Source organism: Ammospiza caudacuta, chromosome 3, assembly GCF_027887145.1.
Source record: "Ammospiza caudacuta isolate bAmmCau1 chromosome 3, bAmmCau1.pri, whole genome shotgun sequence".
Classification (NCBI taxonomy): Eukaryota; Metazoa; Chordata; class Aves; order Passeriformes; family Passerellidae; genus Ammospiza; species Ammospiza caudacuta.
In genome coordinates this window covers 63,444,248-63,458,987 of record NC_080595.1, presented here as the reverse complement: position 1 = coordinate 63,458,987, position 14,740 = coordinate 63,444,248, and the positions used below count along the sequence as shown (strand labels likewise).

Below are 14,740 nucleotides of genomic sequence, written 5' to 3'. Positions count from 1 at the left end.
TTTCTGTGTTCTCCAATGCGATTTATAACTGTGCAATGACTGAATGGTTTCAGAAAGGCCTGCCCATTTATCTACATTTTCATTTACAGGGAAGAACAATATTTTTTTCAATGCTTATCAAAAAGGTCATGGAGCTGTCAAAGACTGATACTGATTTTACTGTCTATGGCTTAACAAGAGTTTGGTTTCATCTTCAGTGTAACTATCCAGACTACTAAGTGGTTAATTGGAATGTAAAATTGAATGTTGACCAGTTGGTTTCCCTTTAGAAAATTATTTCTTTTTGTTCCTTTTGTTTGCTGTAGTGGTGTTATTGATGTGACTTTAAATTAATGTAGCTCTTTGAAGAACAGCCACTATTATGTCTTTACAGTGGGAGTGAGGAATCAAATTACTGGAAGTGAGTTTTGCAAGAATAATGTTGAAGTCTGTAGCTGAAGCTTTTAAACAGGAGCACTGGGAAAAAACAAAGGAGTGTGATACCAAGATGATTATTTTCAGATGATTATTTTATCTCAGAAATCGTGGATATTGATTCCTGTGCTTATTTTGGGCTATAGGGAAAAATAGATAATTTAAGAAGGAAAGGGAAAGGGAGAAGGGGAAGGGAGAAGGGGAAGGGAAAGGAAAGGAAGAGAGGCTTTCCCTTCTTTTCAAGAGTTACATTAATGTAATTGTGAAAGCGCGAATGTTGTGAAATGTGAAAAGATTTCCAGTTCCCACTGTAATGACCACATATTTTCAATAGATTGTATTTTAAATTGCCATCTCAAAGACAGTTTCAGCTTCATGCTTTAAAACCCAGAATGTTCCTCTGTCTAAGAGTTCTGCCTGATGTGATTGTTATAAATGTAGGATTTTAGAAATCTGAAGTGACTTAATTACTCCCTGGCAGGTAGCTTGCTTACCATTACAGTGAATCCACTGGCACTCTGAGCAAAGTCCTCAGTGGCAGGGACTGTGTCAAGTGCTGCTTTTTTCATTGCCAATTAAGAGGCTGCACAGAACACATTAAAGGCTGCACAGCGATTGTTATGGGAGAGAAGATATAGGAGAAAAATAATACCCGAAAGTGTTCTTGTGTAACAAATATTTGAAGTGGACAGCTTATTATCAGAAGTAATATTAGGCAAATTCTGTTCCTGTTTAATTGTCTAATCATTTTACCATTGACTTAATAGAGAAGAGAGTTCTTTATTTTGATTTCTGAAAATGCCATGTATACAGTTTTTTTTTTAGTGGCAAGTAAAAAAACTTCTCTGTATTTCTTAACCAAAAAACCACCTTGGATGTTTTCAGTTTCCTTTTTGTGCATAGAGAGAAAAATAAATTAAACAGCTTTGCTGCTTCCACTTCTAAACATTTTGTTAATTTGTTTTAAACAGTGACAGAAAATGCCCCAGCCCTGGTCATGTAGGTATGAAATCTTCACCTCACAATCGACCATCAGGGAAAACTGTACCAGAAACAACCAAGCTGGAAGATGCAGAAAATAAATCTCCTTGCAAGAAGCCCCTGTTATGCAATGTGAAAGAAAAGAAGGCACCTGGGTAACTCTCAGTTCCTTTCAAAGTATTGAGTGTGTTTGGAGTCAGTTCAAAATGCAACTTACCAGGCAAAGCAGTCCAGTGTGATTTGTCTGTGGAATTCTTAGAAGCAGTGGGGAAGGAGATGGAAGCTCTTCAGCTCTCCTTATCTTAGAAATAGAGGGGAAGGGAGTATCACAGGGTGTATAAGAAATAAGTATATGTTAGAGGAGAGGAAAAATACAATACAATTATTGGAAATTGAGATTCTTCTTCCTAGGTTTGTGTCCAAATTATTTTATATATACAAATATGTACAAACATGGAAAAATGAAAAGTAATTATTTATCTTTCAGTATCTGGCATGTATTTTTGACAGAAAATGACATGAGAACTTTTTTATACTATAAATATTTTTCTCCAGAGCAAATTTGGAAACTATCTTTGAAGCTAAAAGTACACAGTTCAGTGTTTTCATGGGGATATGTGAGGCAATAGGATTCCCTACACTTTTAATTAGTTACAGTATCGCTACATTAATTTATTGACTATTTTCAAACAGAAATAGATGGCACCCTGGAAGAAGATGTCATTTGTTATATATTTACATGAGCTACATTATTTTGTGTTTATAATATATGAACTGTGTTAACAATATTAGTGTTTTGAGAGACAGAGACAGGAGAGTTGGTATTTTATGGTAAATAAAACAGCTCACAGTAAAACTGATGATTGAAATGGAACTGTTTTCTTAAGAGTTGGACTTTGGTGATCTTTATTTGGTCCCTTCCAACTCAGGATAATAAACAGCATTTACTAGTCATAGTCTAGTGAATTTAAACACCACAGAAAGGAAGATGGCTTCAAGTGTAATTTTGAAGTAACCTGTGTTAAAAAATAGTTGTAATTCATAATTTTTATCATACTTACAATAAATTCAAATTTTTTTTAGAAATATACTTTGGCTTTACAGACTGCCTCTTAAGATTAATTGAAGAAAAAAGTTTTTGTCTTTTATTTTTTTTGAGAGTGTTACCTTTAGAAGACTTAAAATAACCAATACTTGTGCTATCTGTTCACTGTGTTGAGTCAGTTTTATTAAGAGAATAGGTCTTGTGCCAGCTTTGAATTATCCAGAGACTTTGCATCTTGTATTTCAACTGTTCGAATACACTGATGACTGGCTGCATTTTATCATCTAGCTTTCCTCATTCATTATGTATCCAGCAAAGTCATGGAGGACTTTCAGTTGAATAATCTCCCTTTGAAAAAGGCATGAAAAATAATGTTCACAACATTAGGTATATATGAACTGCTGGGATTATAAAATATTGAGCATCTGCTTATTGCAATACCCAGTGGATCTTTTTAGATGTGTATTCAAAGTACACATGCATAATTGAAGACATAGATACACACACTTGTGTGCTCTTTAGTTGCTGAGCTCACAGTGTGGATTTAATTATGTTTGACTTCAGTTCAATTGTGTATACCTTTGTATTCAAAGGTAATCTTCTATTTCATAGAATCCTTTCATTGAGGAACCAACCACAAATGATCCCAAACATAAGTTTTATTTTGTCATGTTAAATCTAAGTGGTACTCAGCTAATCTTGGTTCCACTTACTCTTTTTCTTTTCTCTCTCTATATTTTTTTCTCTATGCATCAAACAAGTATACTAGAAAATTTTGGTTTTCAAAAATATAATTATATACATAAATACTGCAGTGTGTCCCTCTGGAATGTTCCTGAGATTAAAAGTCAAGATAAAAATTATGCCTACAGCATATCCAATTTTAAAGTATCTTCAGAGTAGCAAAAAAATTTCACTGTAATAAAAATTCTATTCTGGAAATCTTTACAGTGAAAGAATCTGAACACTCAGACTTGGGAATCAAATTATACTGGCTCTTAAAAAAAATCTATTTGTCTCCCAGCCTCTTACCCAAAACCTTCAATTCATGATATAGTCATATTTAACTAATGAGGTCAAATTTCTGTATGTATGCTGCTATGAAAATTGCCCTTGAGAAAATAGGGAGGTACTTGTTTCCTCACAGGATTGGGTGATATCTCTTCCTTAGCTGAATTAGAAAGTTTTCTGTGTTTGTGGAGTTTGGAAAATAAGTTTTAAGTGAGCAAATCTTTCTGAGGAAGATACTGTGGAGAAGTCTTTTGTGGCACAAGACGTTGTGCCTGCTGTATGCATTCCTCTGCTATTGGTTGTCACACTATTATTATTTGTGTCCTGTCATACTAAAAAGGCTGGATTTCCTGATCTGCAGTGTTCATTTTGCACCATTACTAGTGTGATAATTGTATTTCTGTTGAAGTCAGTGAACCTGAAGCTCCTACTTGATTCAGTCACAAATGTTTTCTTGTATATAATATATAAATGGTATTCAATAATATAAATGTAAACAGTGGAATTAAATAGGTCTGTTTCTTCTATGGATTTGTGTTTTGAGCTTAGCTAATCTTGATGCCTAACAAAGTGTTAGGTGTACATCTGCTTTTCCTCTGTGATTTTGACATTTGTTAAGGTGTTCTTGACTCCTTCTGTGGTAGATAGTAAAGCATCAGTTCATACAGTAGTGAGATTTCTTGTAGTCTTGACTCTAAGAATCATTCTGTTTGGTGTCTATTTTTAGAAAATGCTCATTATGTATTTGGTATCTCCGAGTGCTCTGAGTATCTGTGATGGTTTAGTAAGAATCAACCAAAGTGTTCTGAAATTCTTAAAAAGTCGAAGTAAGTAGACACATAATGTCATCAAATTAATATCATTTCACATTTGTAAGACACCAGGAAGTACCAGGAAATACATCTGGAAATGCCTTCTGAAGGCAGAGTTTGAAAAGGAACTTCCCAAGGGCTGACTTTAGGATGGGAATGTACACACCCCATACATCCCCACCTTGAGAAATTCTCTTATTTCCACATCTCTTGCCTGGTTTTTCTCAACAGGGGGAAAGACATTCCCTCTCTGCAAATTTTTGGGCTGGCAAGCTTAGGGAGCAGCTGGATAAGAAGTAATGCAAAAGCAGATGCAAAGGAATATAAATGTTTTTGGTGATATTTTTGGGATCATTAGCAGCTGCACAACAGGGTGTCAGTAACTGTACGGACAAGGAGTTGATGCCCTGTAGAGAAGAATGTTGGGCAGAGGAAAAGGAGTAAGTGTTGTTTCAGACAGCTCCTGCAAATGGGCTGCATAACCAGCCAGGCTTTGTAGGACACACAGATATATATGTGGGTTTCACTCTTCCCACCTTATGATGTGGACACATCCACTACCTCCATTTGTATATTTTCCAGTTTCAGTTATTAAGTCAAGTGTGTTGGTATACTTTACATAATATTAGTTTACACTATTCTTGAGCCTTCTTTGCAAAATTCATGTCAGTAGTCATGCCATTCTGTGTAAGTCAGAAATAAGATCCTCTTTATTTATTTTATAATGATACAGCATCTTTTGTGTGGGAATCCTGGTGTGTCAGTAGTATTGCTAGCAAGAGATTTTATCATGCTCAGTGATTTTTATGATGTACTAATAAAAATTGAACATCTTCTTTTCCTCAGTGGAGTACTACAAACAAAGGATGCCATAAAGCACAAAGAGTGTGAAGATGAGGAGACAGAAAATAAGCTGCTCATTTCAAACGAAATCAAAGGTAAATTGGCAGTTCTTAATTTGTTTCAAATTAAAATCTGCAGAAGTGAAGAAGTTTGATGTCCCTTGAAATTCTCCTGAAACTGTATTGCGAATTATTTTCTACATTCGCTGTCTGTGTCCAAAAACACTTTCAGCACTATGTCCTGGTCTGGGGCAAATTTGGAAGGAATTTCCAAAGGGATGTTCCTTAAAGGGCAAAATTCAGCAACCCTTCCCCCTACCTGTTCAGGAGATTAGCTTGTAACCATCAAAGGTTTTTCCAAGAACTTTATCACAGGTGTAAGGATGGGTGCAAAATGAATAGCAATATAAAAATCTCATTTCAATGATGTTTTTCTACTGACTTTTCAAAATAGTTTATTAAACCAGTCTGAATTGTAAAGATATAAGATTCACTTATTGCCTTGAAAATATATTGAAAGTTAAAGTACTTACACATTACAGATACAATGCAAAATTAAGGTGTCTTATTAACCCAGCCTCAGTCTTGTTGAGGGTGATGGCCAGATTGTGGCTCCTCATTGGTGAGACAGGAAAGTTCTCATATGGTCTCCAAAGGTTTCTTCCAATGTGGACTTTTCTTCTGTTCAGTGATTCTGAGTGGCTGTATGTACAGCTGTAGCAAAACTCTTGGCTGATCACAGATCCACTTGGACAGATGGAAGCAGCTGTTCATTAATAATTTTTATCCTCATTGTTTAGAAAGAATACAGCACAAATCCAGAATATCAGTCTTATATTTGCTGATTTTTTCATGTGTAAATCTTAGTACCAGGTTTGTTATTAGACCAAGTCAGTGCATTGTTGCAGTGCAGCTTTGCTGCAATTATTTTATTAACTGATACAAGGTCAATGCAAGTTATGTATCTTAATTTTCTAATCTTAATTCCTTGTATTTTTAGATTATTTTCTTCAGCAATTTTTTGTACAACAACACTTTGAAAGCTTTCATCAAAATTGAGTAATTGGCTTGAGTAACTGTTTCTTCAAGAGCTACATGTCTTGCCTTTTAAGTGAGCTCATCTCTGTAAAATGCAGGAAATTCTTTGAGACTGGTAGAGCTTGCATAAAGATAAAATTGAGGTAGTGGTTTATTTTTAAATATTTACCTCGTGTATTTTTTTTATCTTAAGACATTATTTATCTGCCAGTACTTTTCAGACAGATATGAGGCACTCTGGTGAATGTAAAATTTGAGAGATTCCATCTACTGTAGGAGCTGTGAAAAAACTGTATTAGTGTTATAGAAGAGACTTTTTAGTAATTTTAGCTATTTTGTTTCAGTGGGAAGGAAATATGCAGTTTTGATGTTAACTTTTGCATTGTTTGACACAAAAAAATTCAAGTAGTTGGGAACATTTTAAATTGTTCTTTTAATTCTAAGAAAGCTGGCCTGATTTTGTGAAGCATTTTGAGTTTGACAAAATTGACACCTCTGCTTGCTAGGTTCTTGCATAGTTAGATTTAGGAAAATAGAACATTTTCTTACATCATCGTCTGGAAAAATCTGTCCTTTTTAAACACATAATGATGTTATGTTATTATGTGTTTAAGTAGGATGGCACATTTAAACTGTAAGAGGAAAATGGATCATTAAAGTCTTGCTATCATGGTCATGGAAATCTCAAGATAAAATAATTGTGCATTTAGGAACTGTCACTGTTGGTACCTGTGCTTTTTGCCCTGTTTTTTTTGGCATGTCACTTACCTTATTATTCTTCAGCCTACTTTTGCCATACTCACTTGACCAGTTCCCTACTGATAACTTTATAAAATGTGTACTACTGTCTTCCTTTGTTTGGAGAAAGATTATTTGGAGCTAAATAACTCTACTGAAATCACTGCCCATTCATACTAACTTTTTTATGGGCATAAATCTTGTGCTTAAAAACCTTACATATGCTAAGAGCTAGACCCATGCAGGAGGCACTGAGCAGTGTTAATGGTCTCTCATTAATGCAGAAAGTATTTGCCACTTACCTTCTATGAAATATAAGTTTATATTTTGTTCTGTGGTAACTCATTAGGAAGATAGAGATGAACTCTCAGAGAGAAGGATAACAAGGTGGTGTAAAGTAAGAACAACGTAAAGGCAGGATGCTGAAGCAAAATGTGATCAGAAAAGACATGGTTAAGATTTAAAACTGTGAACTTTGTGCATCTGGCTGCTGTCTTGTGGAGCTGGCAAGCAGATTTTCTTTCTTCACTTCAGTGCTTGAAGAAGCTGTGGTTCTGTGATGAAACTGGCTAATCTCTGGTTCACCTCAAGTTAATCTTCCAAATGTCCCAGTTGAGACATAACTTGGAATAGATCTCATATTTTCTGTGGCCCAGAAAGACAGATTGCCTCTCTATGGGAAGCAGAGCATGCAGAGTGAGAAATACTCCAGAGCATTCCATACTCCAGAGGATAGGGAAAACTTTTAACCGTCTGGTATTAGAGATATAGATTGTAGCCAAAGCGGTGTGTTCTGGGCTTCCTGTTACAAGGTTACCCACACTAAATCTAAATTTCCTCTTTTTTGCTGTTGTGGTTTTATCTGCCATAGGGCTAGGGACTTTTATTTTTAATTTCTTCAATTTAGTTGAGTGAAATGTACTTTACATGGTCCACTGGTGCTCTTTGCCTTGCCTGTGAGGCAGATACTACACTGCCTGAGAATGCTGCTCATTATTTTGCCTGTACCTATGTGCTGTTGTGTGCATGCATATATTTATATATGTGAATACAGGGTGTGATTTGTGTGGTATTTTCTTCACACAGCATTACAGTCTGCTATTTATTATTTATGTGGCACTATCAACATATTGCATGTTTTGTGAATGAAAGGAAAAAATAGCTGAACACTTAACATTTCCAACTCTTGAGAGACCTTGTCTAGAAGGAAAAGATGAGAGGGTAAGGATAGGGAGGGGATTTGAGGAACAATTAGAAAGATACTGTTCTGTAAAATATGCTTTACATTTTTCTACCTTTTACATTCCTTTCTCACTGAGATTTTTATTAGTATTAGAGGCTCTAAGGAGCATTTGTAACACAACAGTGAAGTGTAAAAAGACATTTAGGGAACTCTCTTTGAAGAATGGGAGTATAATGGTAATAAAATATTAAGGAGTCTATTTTAAAAGAAATGAATGAGTGGGCTGACAGTGCTGACTAAATGGCTTAAGAGTCAACTTCAGAATAATAGGCATTAATAAGAAATGAGGATAGATCTTGAAAGTAACAAAAAACTAGGCTCGAGGAGCAGAACAACACAAGCAAATGTGGTAACATCCTATATTAGGTGTATTATAGACCAGCCCCACTGTGCTGGCAAAAATCCATAATGGGAATTTGTGCCCTAGTTGTTGCGTGCAAATGTGTGAAAACTAGAACATTGTGGTTAATAGCAGCTTCTCAAAAGTGAAAGTAGAATGAAACTGCAACAGAAATGAACAATCCCAACAAAAATAGCATAGGGATTTGTGAGTAACTGTATGAACCATGTCATTAAGGAATATTAGGCATTAAGAGTGTACATTGTTGGCTGTTCCTTAAGAAGTGAATTTCAGAGGTTTTCCACAATCAGAGTTGGCAATTGGGAAGTACTTGGGCCTGAGTTCAGAGAGCAGGCGTGCTGCTTTTGCATTGCCAATGGATCTAAATGAGTAGGGATGTCATATGCAGTTTGACATCATTTGAGGTATCACTCTTCACTCTTTCCTGCTGCACACATCTGCAGCTGCTGCTTTTTTCCAGACATCAGCAGCGTGTGTCTGAAGGCAGCCTCCCACCAGTGCATTACCTTTGGGGACAGTGGGATGGGAGATCATTCCTTCCAATACGGATGAGTGAGATAAAATGCAGCACGGAGGAGTTTAATGTTATTTTCCAAACAAAACATTCAATTAAAGTGGAAGCAGAGAATTTGCGGACATTTGCGTTTTTTCCTCAGAAGAACTGAAAAACATTTTGTTGTGGATGAGCCATAAATGTTGTGTGGGCTGGGACTGTATAACTGATTCACTTGGAATTTTGTAGCAGTGCAGTGCTGCTTTTGATTTTCTAACAGCTCAACCGCAAAATTAAGTTAATTCTTGTATTGCTGTACTACTATTAAATATTAGTGTCATTTATTGTACCAAAATATTTTAAATTGTTTGACCTGTGGTGTGTTATGTTAACAGATCTGATGGCATGGAATTGTGTTGTGTTGAAAGAGACTTCTTCCATGTAGGAGTAGTTATATTTATAGAGAGCCAATATGATGATAGTCATACTAGTGGAAGAACAGTCATGGCACTTCCAATTCTGGTTTGGCATTCATGGCATTTTACTATTCAAGCAAAACTGTACAGCTTGTGTAGGGAGGCCCATGAATAGAAATGAATGTGCTTTTCCCATGACTGATCTCATCATTGAGGATTTAATTCGTGTTTCCTGTTGCTGAAGATGTTGAAGAACCCAACACGCAGAGGCTTCTCTCCCAACCAGTTATCGTGTCTTCTAAGTTGCAAATCCCTGGCCTGCCCTTGCGCTGGGAACAGCAGAGCAAGCTCCTTCCAAGTGTGGCTGGGATCCCAGCCAGCAAAGTTTCTAAGTGGAGTACAGATGAGGTAGGTTCCCTCTTTGTCTTCTGTCTTACTACCACTGTCTATGAAGTCTGATTTAGAGCTTTAGATTATCCCCATAGATTAAGAATAGTACATGACTACTCAGAGGATTAGACTCAGGCAAATCTAATGTAAGTGATCCCTAAAATGCTCATCCTGCTGCCATCCAGCTCCAGAAGCAGAAGTATTCATTCATATGCGTATTGATGCAGATAAATATGTGTGTATGTATATATATAAAAGCATATTCACTGGTGTTCTAAAGAGAAATGGTAAATGTATGGTCCAGCATATCAAGTGCTCATGGTCTCCACTACCAACATCTAGTCCCCACACAAACATTCTGGAGGAATGGACCCCAGTGTAGGGGTCTGCATGGAGCAAGCAGCTATTCCTTGTGCATAGTTTGGATGTGGCACACTGCTTTGGAGAGAGATTATACAGTGCAGAGAGGAACTGTATGGATATGGTCAGGCCATAGCACCTGATTTTAAGATTAGAGCCTCTGTTCGGGTATGTAGCAATGCTTGGGCAGACAGAATCTCATAATTGCTTTACTTTCACAAGTACCTGTGACTGTTCTCTGCACCCGAGGCAGTTGGATCTCATTTAATCAGAGAACAAAAGAAGCATGACTCTATGCACTTACAGAACAAGGTGGAACACCTAATATGAGACTGTAAAAACAATAGCTAAAAGACTTTAATGATTGTCAGCCTTAAAGACTATTTTGAGAAAATATGAGTCTAACTAAATCTTTTGTTGTATGCTTTGGTGGCAGGTCTCTGAATTTATACGAAGTTTACCAGGATGTGAAGAACATGGCAAGGTGTTTAAAGATGAGGTGCGTAAAAAAGGACAGAGACAAGAAAGCTTGGTAGAAATACATACAAATTAGTAGAATGAAGTGTATGGAATCAGAGAATCAGGGTTAGAAGAGCTCTTTAAAATATTAGGTCTAATCCTCCAACCTAGCGCTATCCCTCTAGCCTCCAAACCTTGCCAATCAGCACCAGACCCAGATGCCTCTTAAACTCTTCCAGGGATGGTGACTCCGCCGCCTCCTGGGACAACCCATTTCAGTGCCACATTGTTTAAAGTCAGATGCAAATGTATGGAAGATTAGGTTGGTTTTCAGGTCATGAAATAGGAAGAAAGTAAAGAGAAAACCAGCCAAGTGTCAGCCAGGTATTTTTCCATCTTTGTTCCTGGCAATTGAAATTACTTACAAACTTTTTGATTTACTACTGTTCTCTCTTGGTCTGATTGGACAAGATTTGTAAGCAAGGATGTTATTTTAGTTCTCCAGGATGTTAATAAGTAAAACAAAGCAGAACAGTAGTTTGAGATAACCGCCCCTTAAAACTCCTTGCATCTTGTCTCATCACATTTAGCTATTGATGCTCTTCCTCCTGATATAGCCAATTTATGAATGTGATTTAACTCAGCAGTGAGAAGATCTGAAGGTTCTGATGAGGTTCAAAGGAGCATGTACTCACTTTGTGAGCATGTCAGGTGTGCATTTCTGTCATCTGAGATTGTTTTTCCAAAGTTGTCATTAGGAATGGATAGGGTTTTAGATACATTAGGCCTTATAAACTAGATTGTCTTTTTTTTTTTTCTGCTCAGAGTTTTGTTATTCCTTAATGTTAATGCTTAGCTTCAAGAAGGCAGTTTGATCACAGATGCCAGAGTGATCAGGTGCTTATCCCAGCCAGACAACCTGAATGGGCAGAGTCAGCCAGCCTTTCAAGTGAAGAATAATTTTGCTGCTTAAACTTGGGAAGGCACCTCCTGAGGAAAATGCATACAAATGGCCCTGCTAATCTCCTGCAACAGAAGCTTTCAGGCTGTGCTGTAGACTGTAATGACTATTACAGCTGCTTATCAAAGGACTGAGAGGCTGCATCTCTGGGCATTTGGCACTAGCTCAGATGTTGAGCATTTTAGTATTCAAGCCTGGATTGTTCCCTATGTCACTTAGGGTGTCTCATCAATTAATTTAGAAATAAAAGTTGGCATATTGCTAATCAAGTCAGCAAACAGCAAGTGCCACAGAGATGCTGAATTCTTAACACTTTCATTCTCAGAGGTGTGAGAAAATATTTCCCTTCTCTAGGATTCAGCCTCTCAGGCTTTGTCTGTGACTAGTAAATTAAATGTCCCCCACTGAGGTCAATGAGGTCATTGAGGCATGGACTGGCTGACATCAGGAGGTAGAAGATGCTGGTTCAAACTTCTATATGGAAATGAACCTTCAGCCTGCTTCTGTTAAGATGCTTCAGCTTTTTATTTGGGGGGCCCCAAGTTCACACACTTTAAGTTCTGAGCCCACCAAGTCTGGCTTTAGATACCTAAGTGATCAAAAGCTTAGATAGGAAATGTTGGCCCCATTGAAGCCCCTGAAGTGAGGACCCTGGGGGCTCTTCCTGTTGGGATTTAGCACTCCTGCTGAGAGAGTGATTTGCTTACAGGAGAATGTTCATTTGTAAAGTTTAGTAAAATATCAACAATACAAAGAAAAAATATTCTGTGTTTTGAAATGTTCTGTTATGTTTGTGTCCAAGAGGCAGTTTTATTAGCCTTGCCCCTATTTTCATCTGGGATCAAATTAATTTCAATTTGCTATTTAGTGAGCAGAGAAGTGTTGGTCTGAAGGGGATTCCAGCTCTATAGCTGGGAGAGAGAGCCAGAAGCTTCTCCTATGGATGCTGGCATAAAACGAATAGCTAAGATGTTTAAAAGCATTGCTGTGCTTCAGTATAGTTGAATTGCACTTAATTTACCCTCTTTACCCTTCAATAGGTTTTATATTGTCAGTATGAAAATGAGAAACGTTTAGCTGAAAATTAGCCAGACGGTTGTTTTTGAGCAGGAAGAAGATCATCCTGTTCTCTTAGACTAGCTGATCTGTCTGAAGGTTGAAATCAAAGCTCCTGAAAGCATTTGAAAGTGCTTGTATTCAGCCAGTCCTTAACTTTGTCTGAAGTTGCTGGGACTTTTCTTTTCATGTTTTCTGAAACTTATACTGCTGCACTGTCAAATCTATTAATAGCTTTGTGTGTTTTTCTTTTAAAGCAAATTGATGGAGAAGCATTCCTGCTAATGACCCAATCAGACATAGTCAAAATAATGAGCATTAAACTGGGACCAGCCCTAAAAATCTTTAATTCCATTCTGATGTTCAAAGCTGCAGAGAAAAATTCACACAATGAACTTTGAAGATAATGGAAAATGTGCACGAACTGGCTTTCTCCACTGGAGCTCATGTTTTATTCAAAGCACAAAGACTCACTAGAAGTGTAGAGTAAGGACTCTCAGAAAGGAAGAAACTGAAGTTCAGCACTCGTGGACTACTTATAATCTCCTGGAGCCAGTACACATCTGAATCCTTCTGGGAAGTGTTCAAGCTTTTGAGAAGGTACTGTGTGACACCCGAGTCAGCTGGTCTCATTTACCAAACTAATGGCGCTAATTCTCCATGGATGGTTAGGATACCTAACTCTCTCTGGACATCAAGAAAACCTTCCTTAATTATTTATGCTGTATTATATAAGGGAACGTTAATATTTTCTAAGGATTCTTGAATTGTACTTCATGTACCCATTTTACTTTTCAGAAGCTTTTACTTCATTTTATCAAAATAAAAACTGATCAGCCAAAAATTAGGCTACAGGTAGCCAGATGAGACTGTTACGGCTAATGTGTATTTGTGCCATAGTTTGAAAATGAAACACTTAATGTTACATATGTGACACTTTATGCTACAGCATATTACTTTACAGATAATAAAACTGTCTGTTTGCTTGTAACAAAACAAACCTTGTTGGGGTTGAAATTATAATGCTTTTTTGATAACTGAATGTTTTTACTTTTGCACGATTACAAAGCTGTTACGTGAGTTTTGCCACCAGCATCTTTCATGTATTTTATCAAAAGACCAGTATAGAGAAGGCTGCAACTGAAAAATAAAGTTTGACTTCATAGAAGATTTTTTGTTTATGCTGCACAATAGAGTCCCAGCCATTTATATGGAGTCTGCTACAGTCCATCAGAACATGGAAGAAAATAGGAGTAATTTGAGGCAAGGAAATTAGCAGAAAAGAAAATACATTCAATTGTGTCTGCACTTCCCAGTCTTCAGCATAGTTACCACAACAATGGAGAAAAACTGTGCTCAAGCTAGGACTGCTACCCTGGTTTCATATTCTACAGCGGTTTGCTTTCCCAGGGGTGGGAGAATTATTTTTCTCACCACTTTCTAGCTGAAAACTCTGATTTGTAAATGGATAAGGCATATGGAGAAAGGCAAAGCACAGGGAAAAGGATACTTAAATGCTTGTGGTGCACCGGCACATGCTAGGTGTAAAATACATGCAATTCACCAGGTCATTAGCAGGCTGCAGATGCCACCAGCAGGTACTGAGGTGAGGCAACCTCCTTTCTTGGAGGATTACTATAGGGAAAGTCGTTGCACGTGGTATATATACATGCAAGATGTAAACCAGATGCACTTTATATGTAAACCAGATGCACCTGTATACTGAGGACTGCTCCAGAATTACTTTGCAAGGAGAGAAGAGTTGGATCAGGTTTTTGGCAGCCCTCTGTTCAGTGCTGCAGTGGGCAGTTGCTCAGCTGTGGAACTGAGAACAAACAGAACATCCCCATTGCACAGAGCTGGGAGAATGTTACATCTTCCCACAGATTTTGCTAGGCTTTTCTTTGGCTGGAGTTCTTAAGTTTTCACTCTCTGTGTCCCTTCCAGATCATGTAGGTGACTGGTTCCTGCCATAATATGAGGTGAAACAGGGTCAGTATTAAGTAAGTTGCATTGCTCTGTTAATTTCCTCCCATAGCATTGCATAAATAATATTTTCACATTTTGTTCAATATGTGTACGTTCAAATTGCACTCTTATTGTACTACAATACAAATAAA

The 14,740-nt window shown here is 37.2% G+C and overlaps 1 protein-coding gene across 4 annotated transcripts in view; it reads left to right on the top strand.

The window, feature by feature from the left end:
* L3MBTL3 (L3MBTL histone methyl-lysine binding protein 3) overlaps window positions 1-14,740 on the top strand; it is a 77,851-nt gene extending 63,111 nt beyond the window's left edge. For all 4 annotated transcript variants that reach the window (XM_058800793.1, XM_058800792.1, XM_058800791.1 and 1 more), the window contains exons 18-22: window positions 1,386-1,550; window positions 5,110-5,201; window positions 9,639-9,802; window positions 10,581-10,643; window positions 12,878-14,740. In XM_058800793.1, coding sequence (XP_058656776.1) covers window positions 1,386-1,550; window positions 5,110-5,201; window positions 9,639-9,802; window positions 10,581-10,643; window positions 12,878-13,021 — 628 coding nt within the window. In that variant the 3' untranslated portion in view covers window positions 13,022-14,740. The remainder of the gene's footprint in view (window positions 1-1,385; window positions 1,551-5,109; window positions 5,202-9,638; window positions 9,803-10,580; window positions 10,644-12,877) is intronic.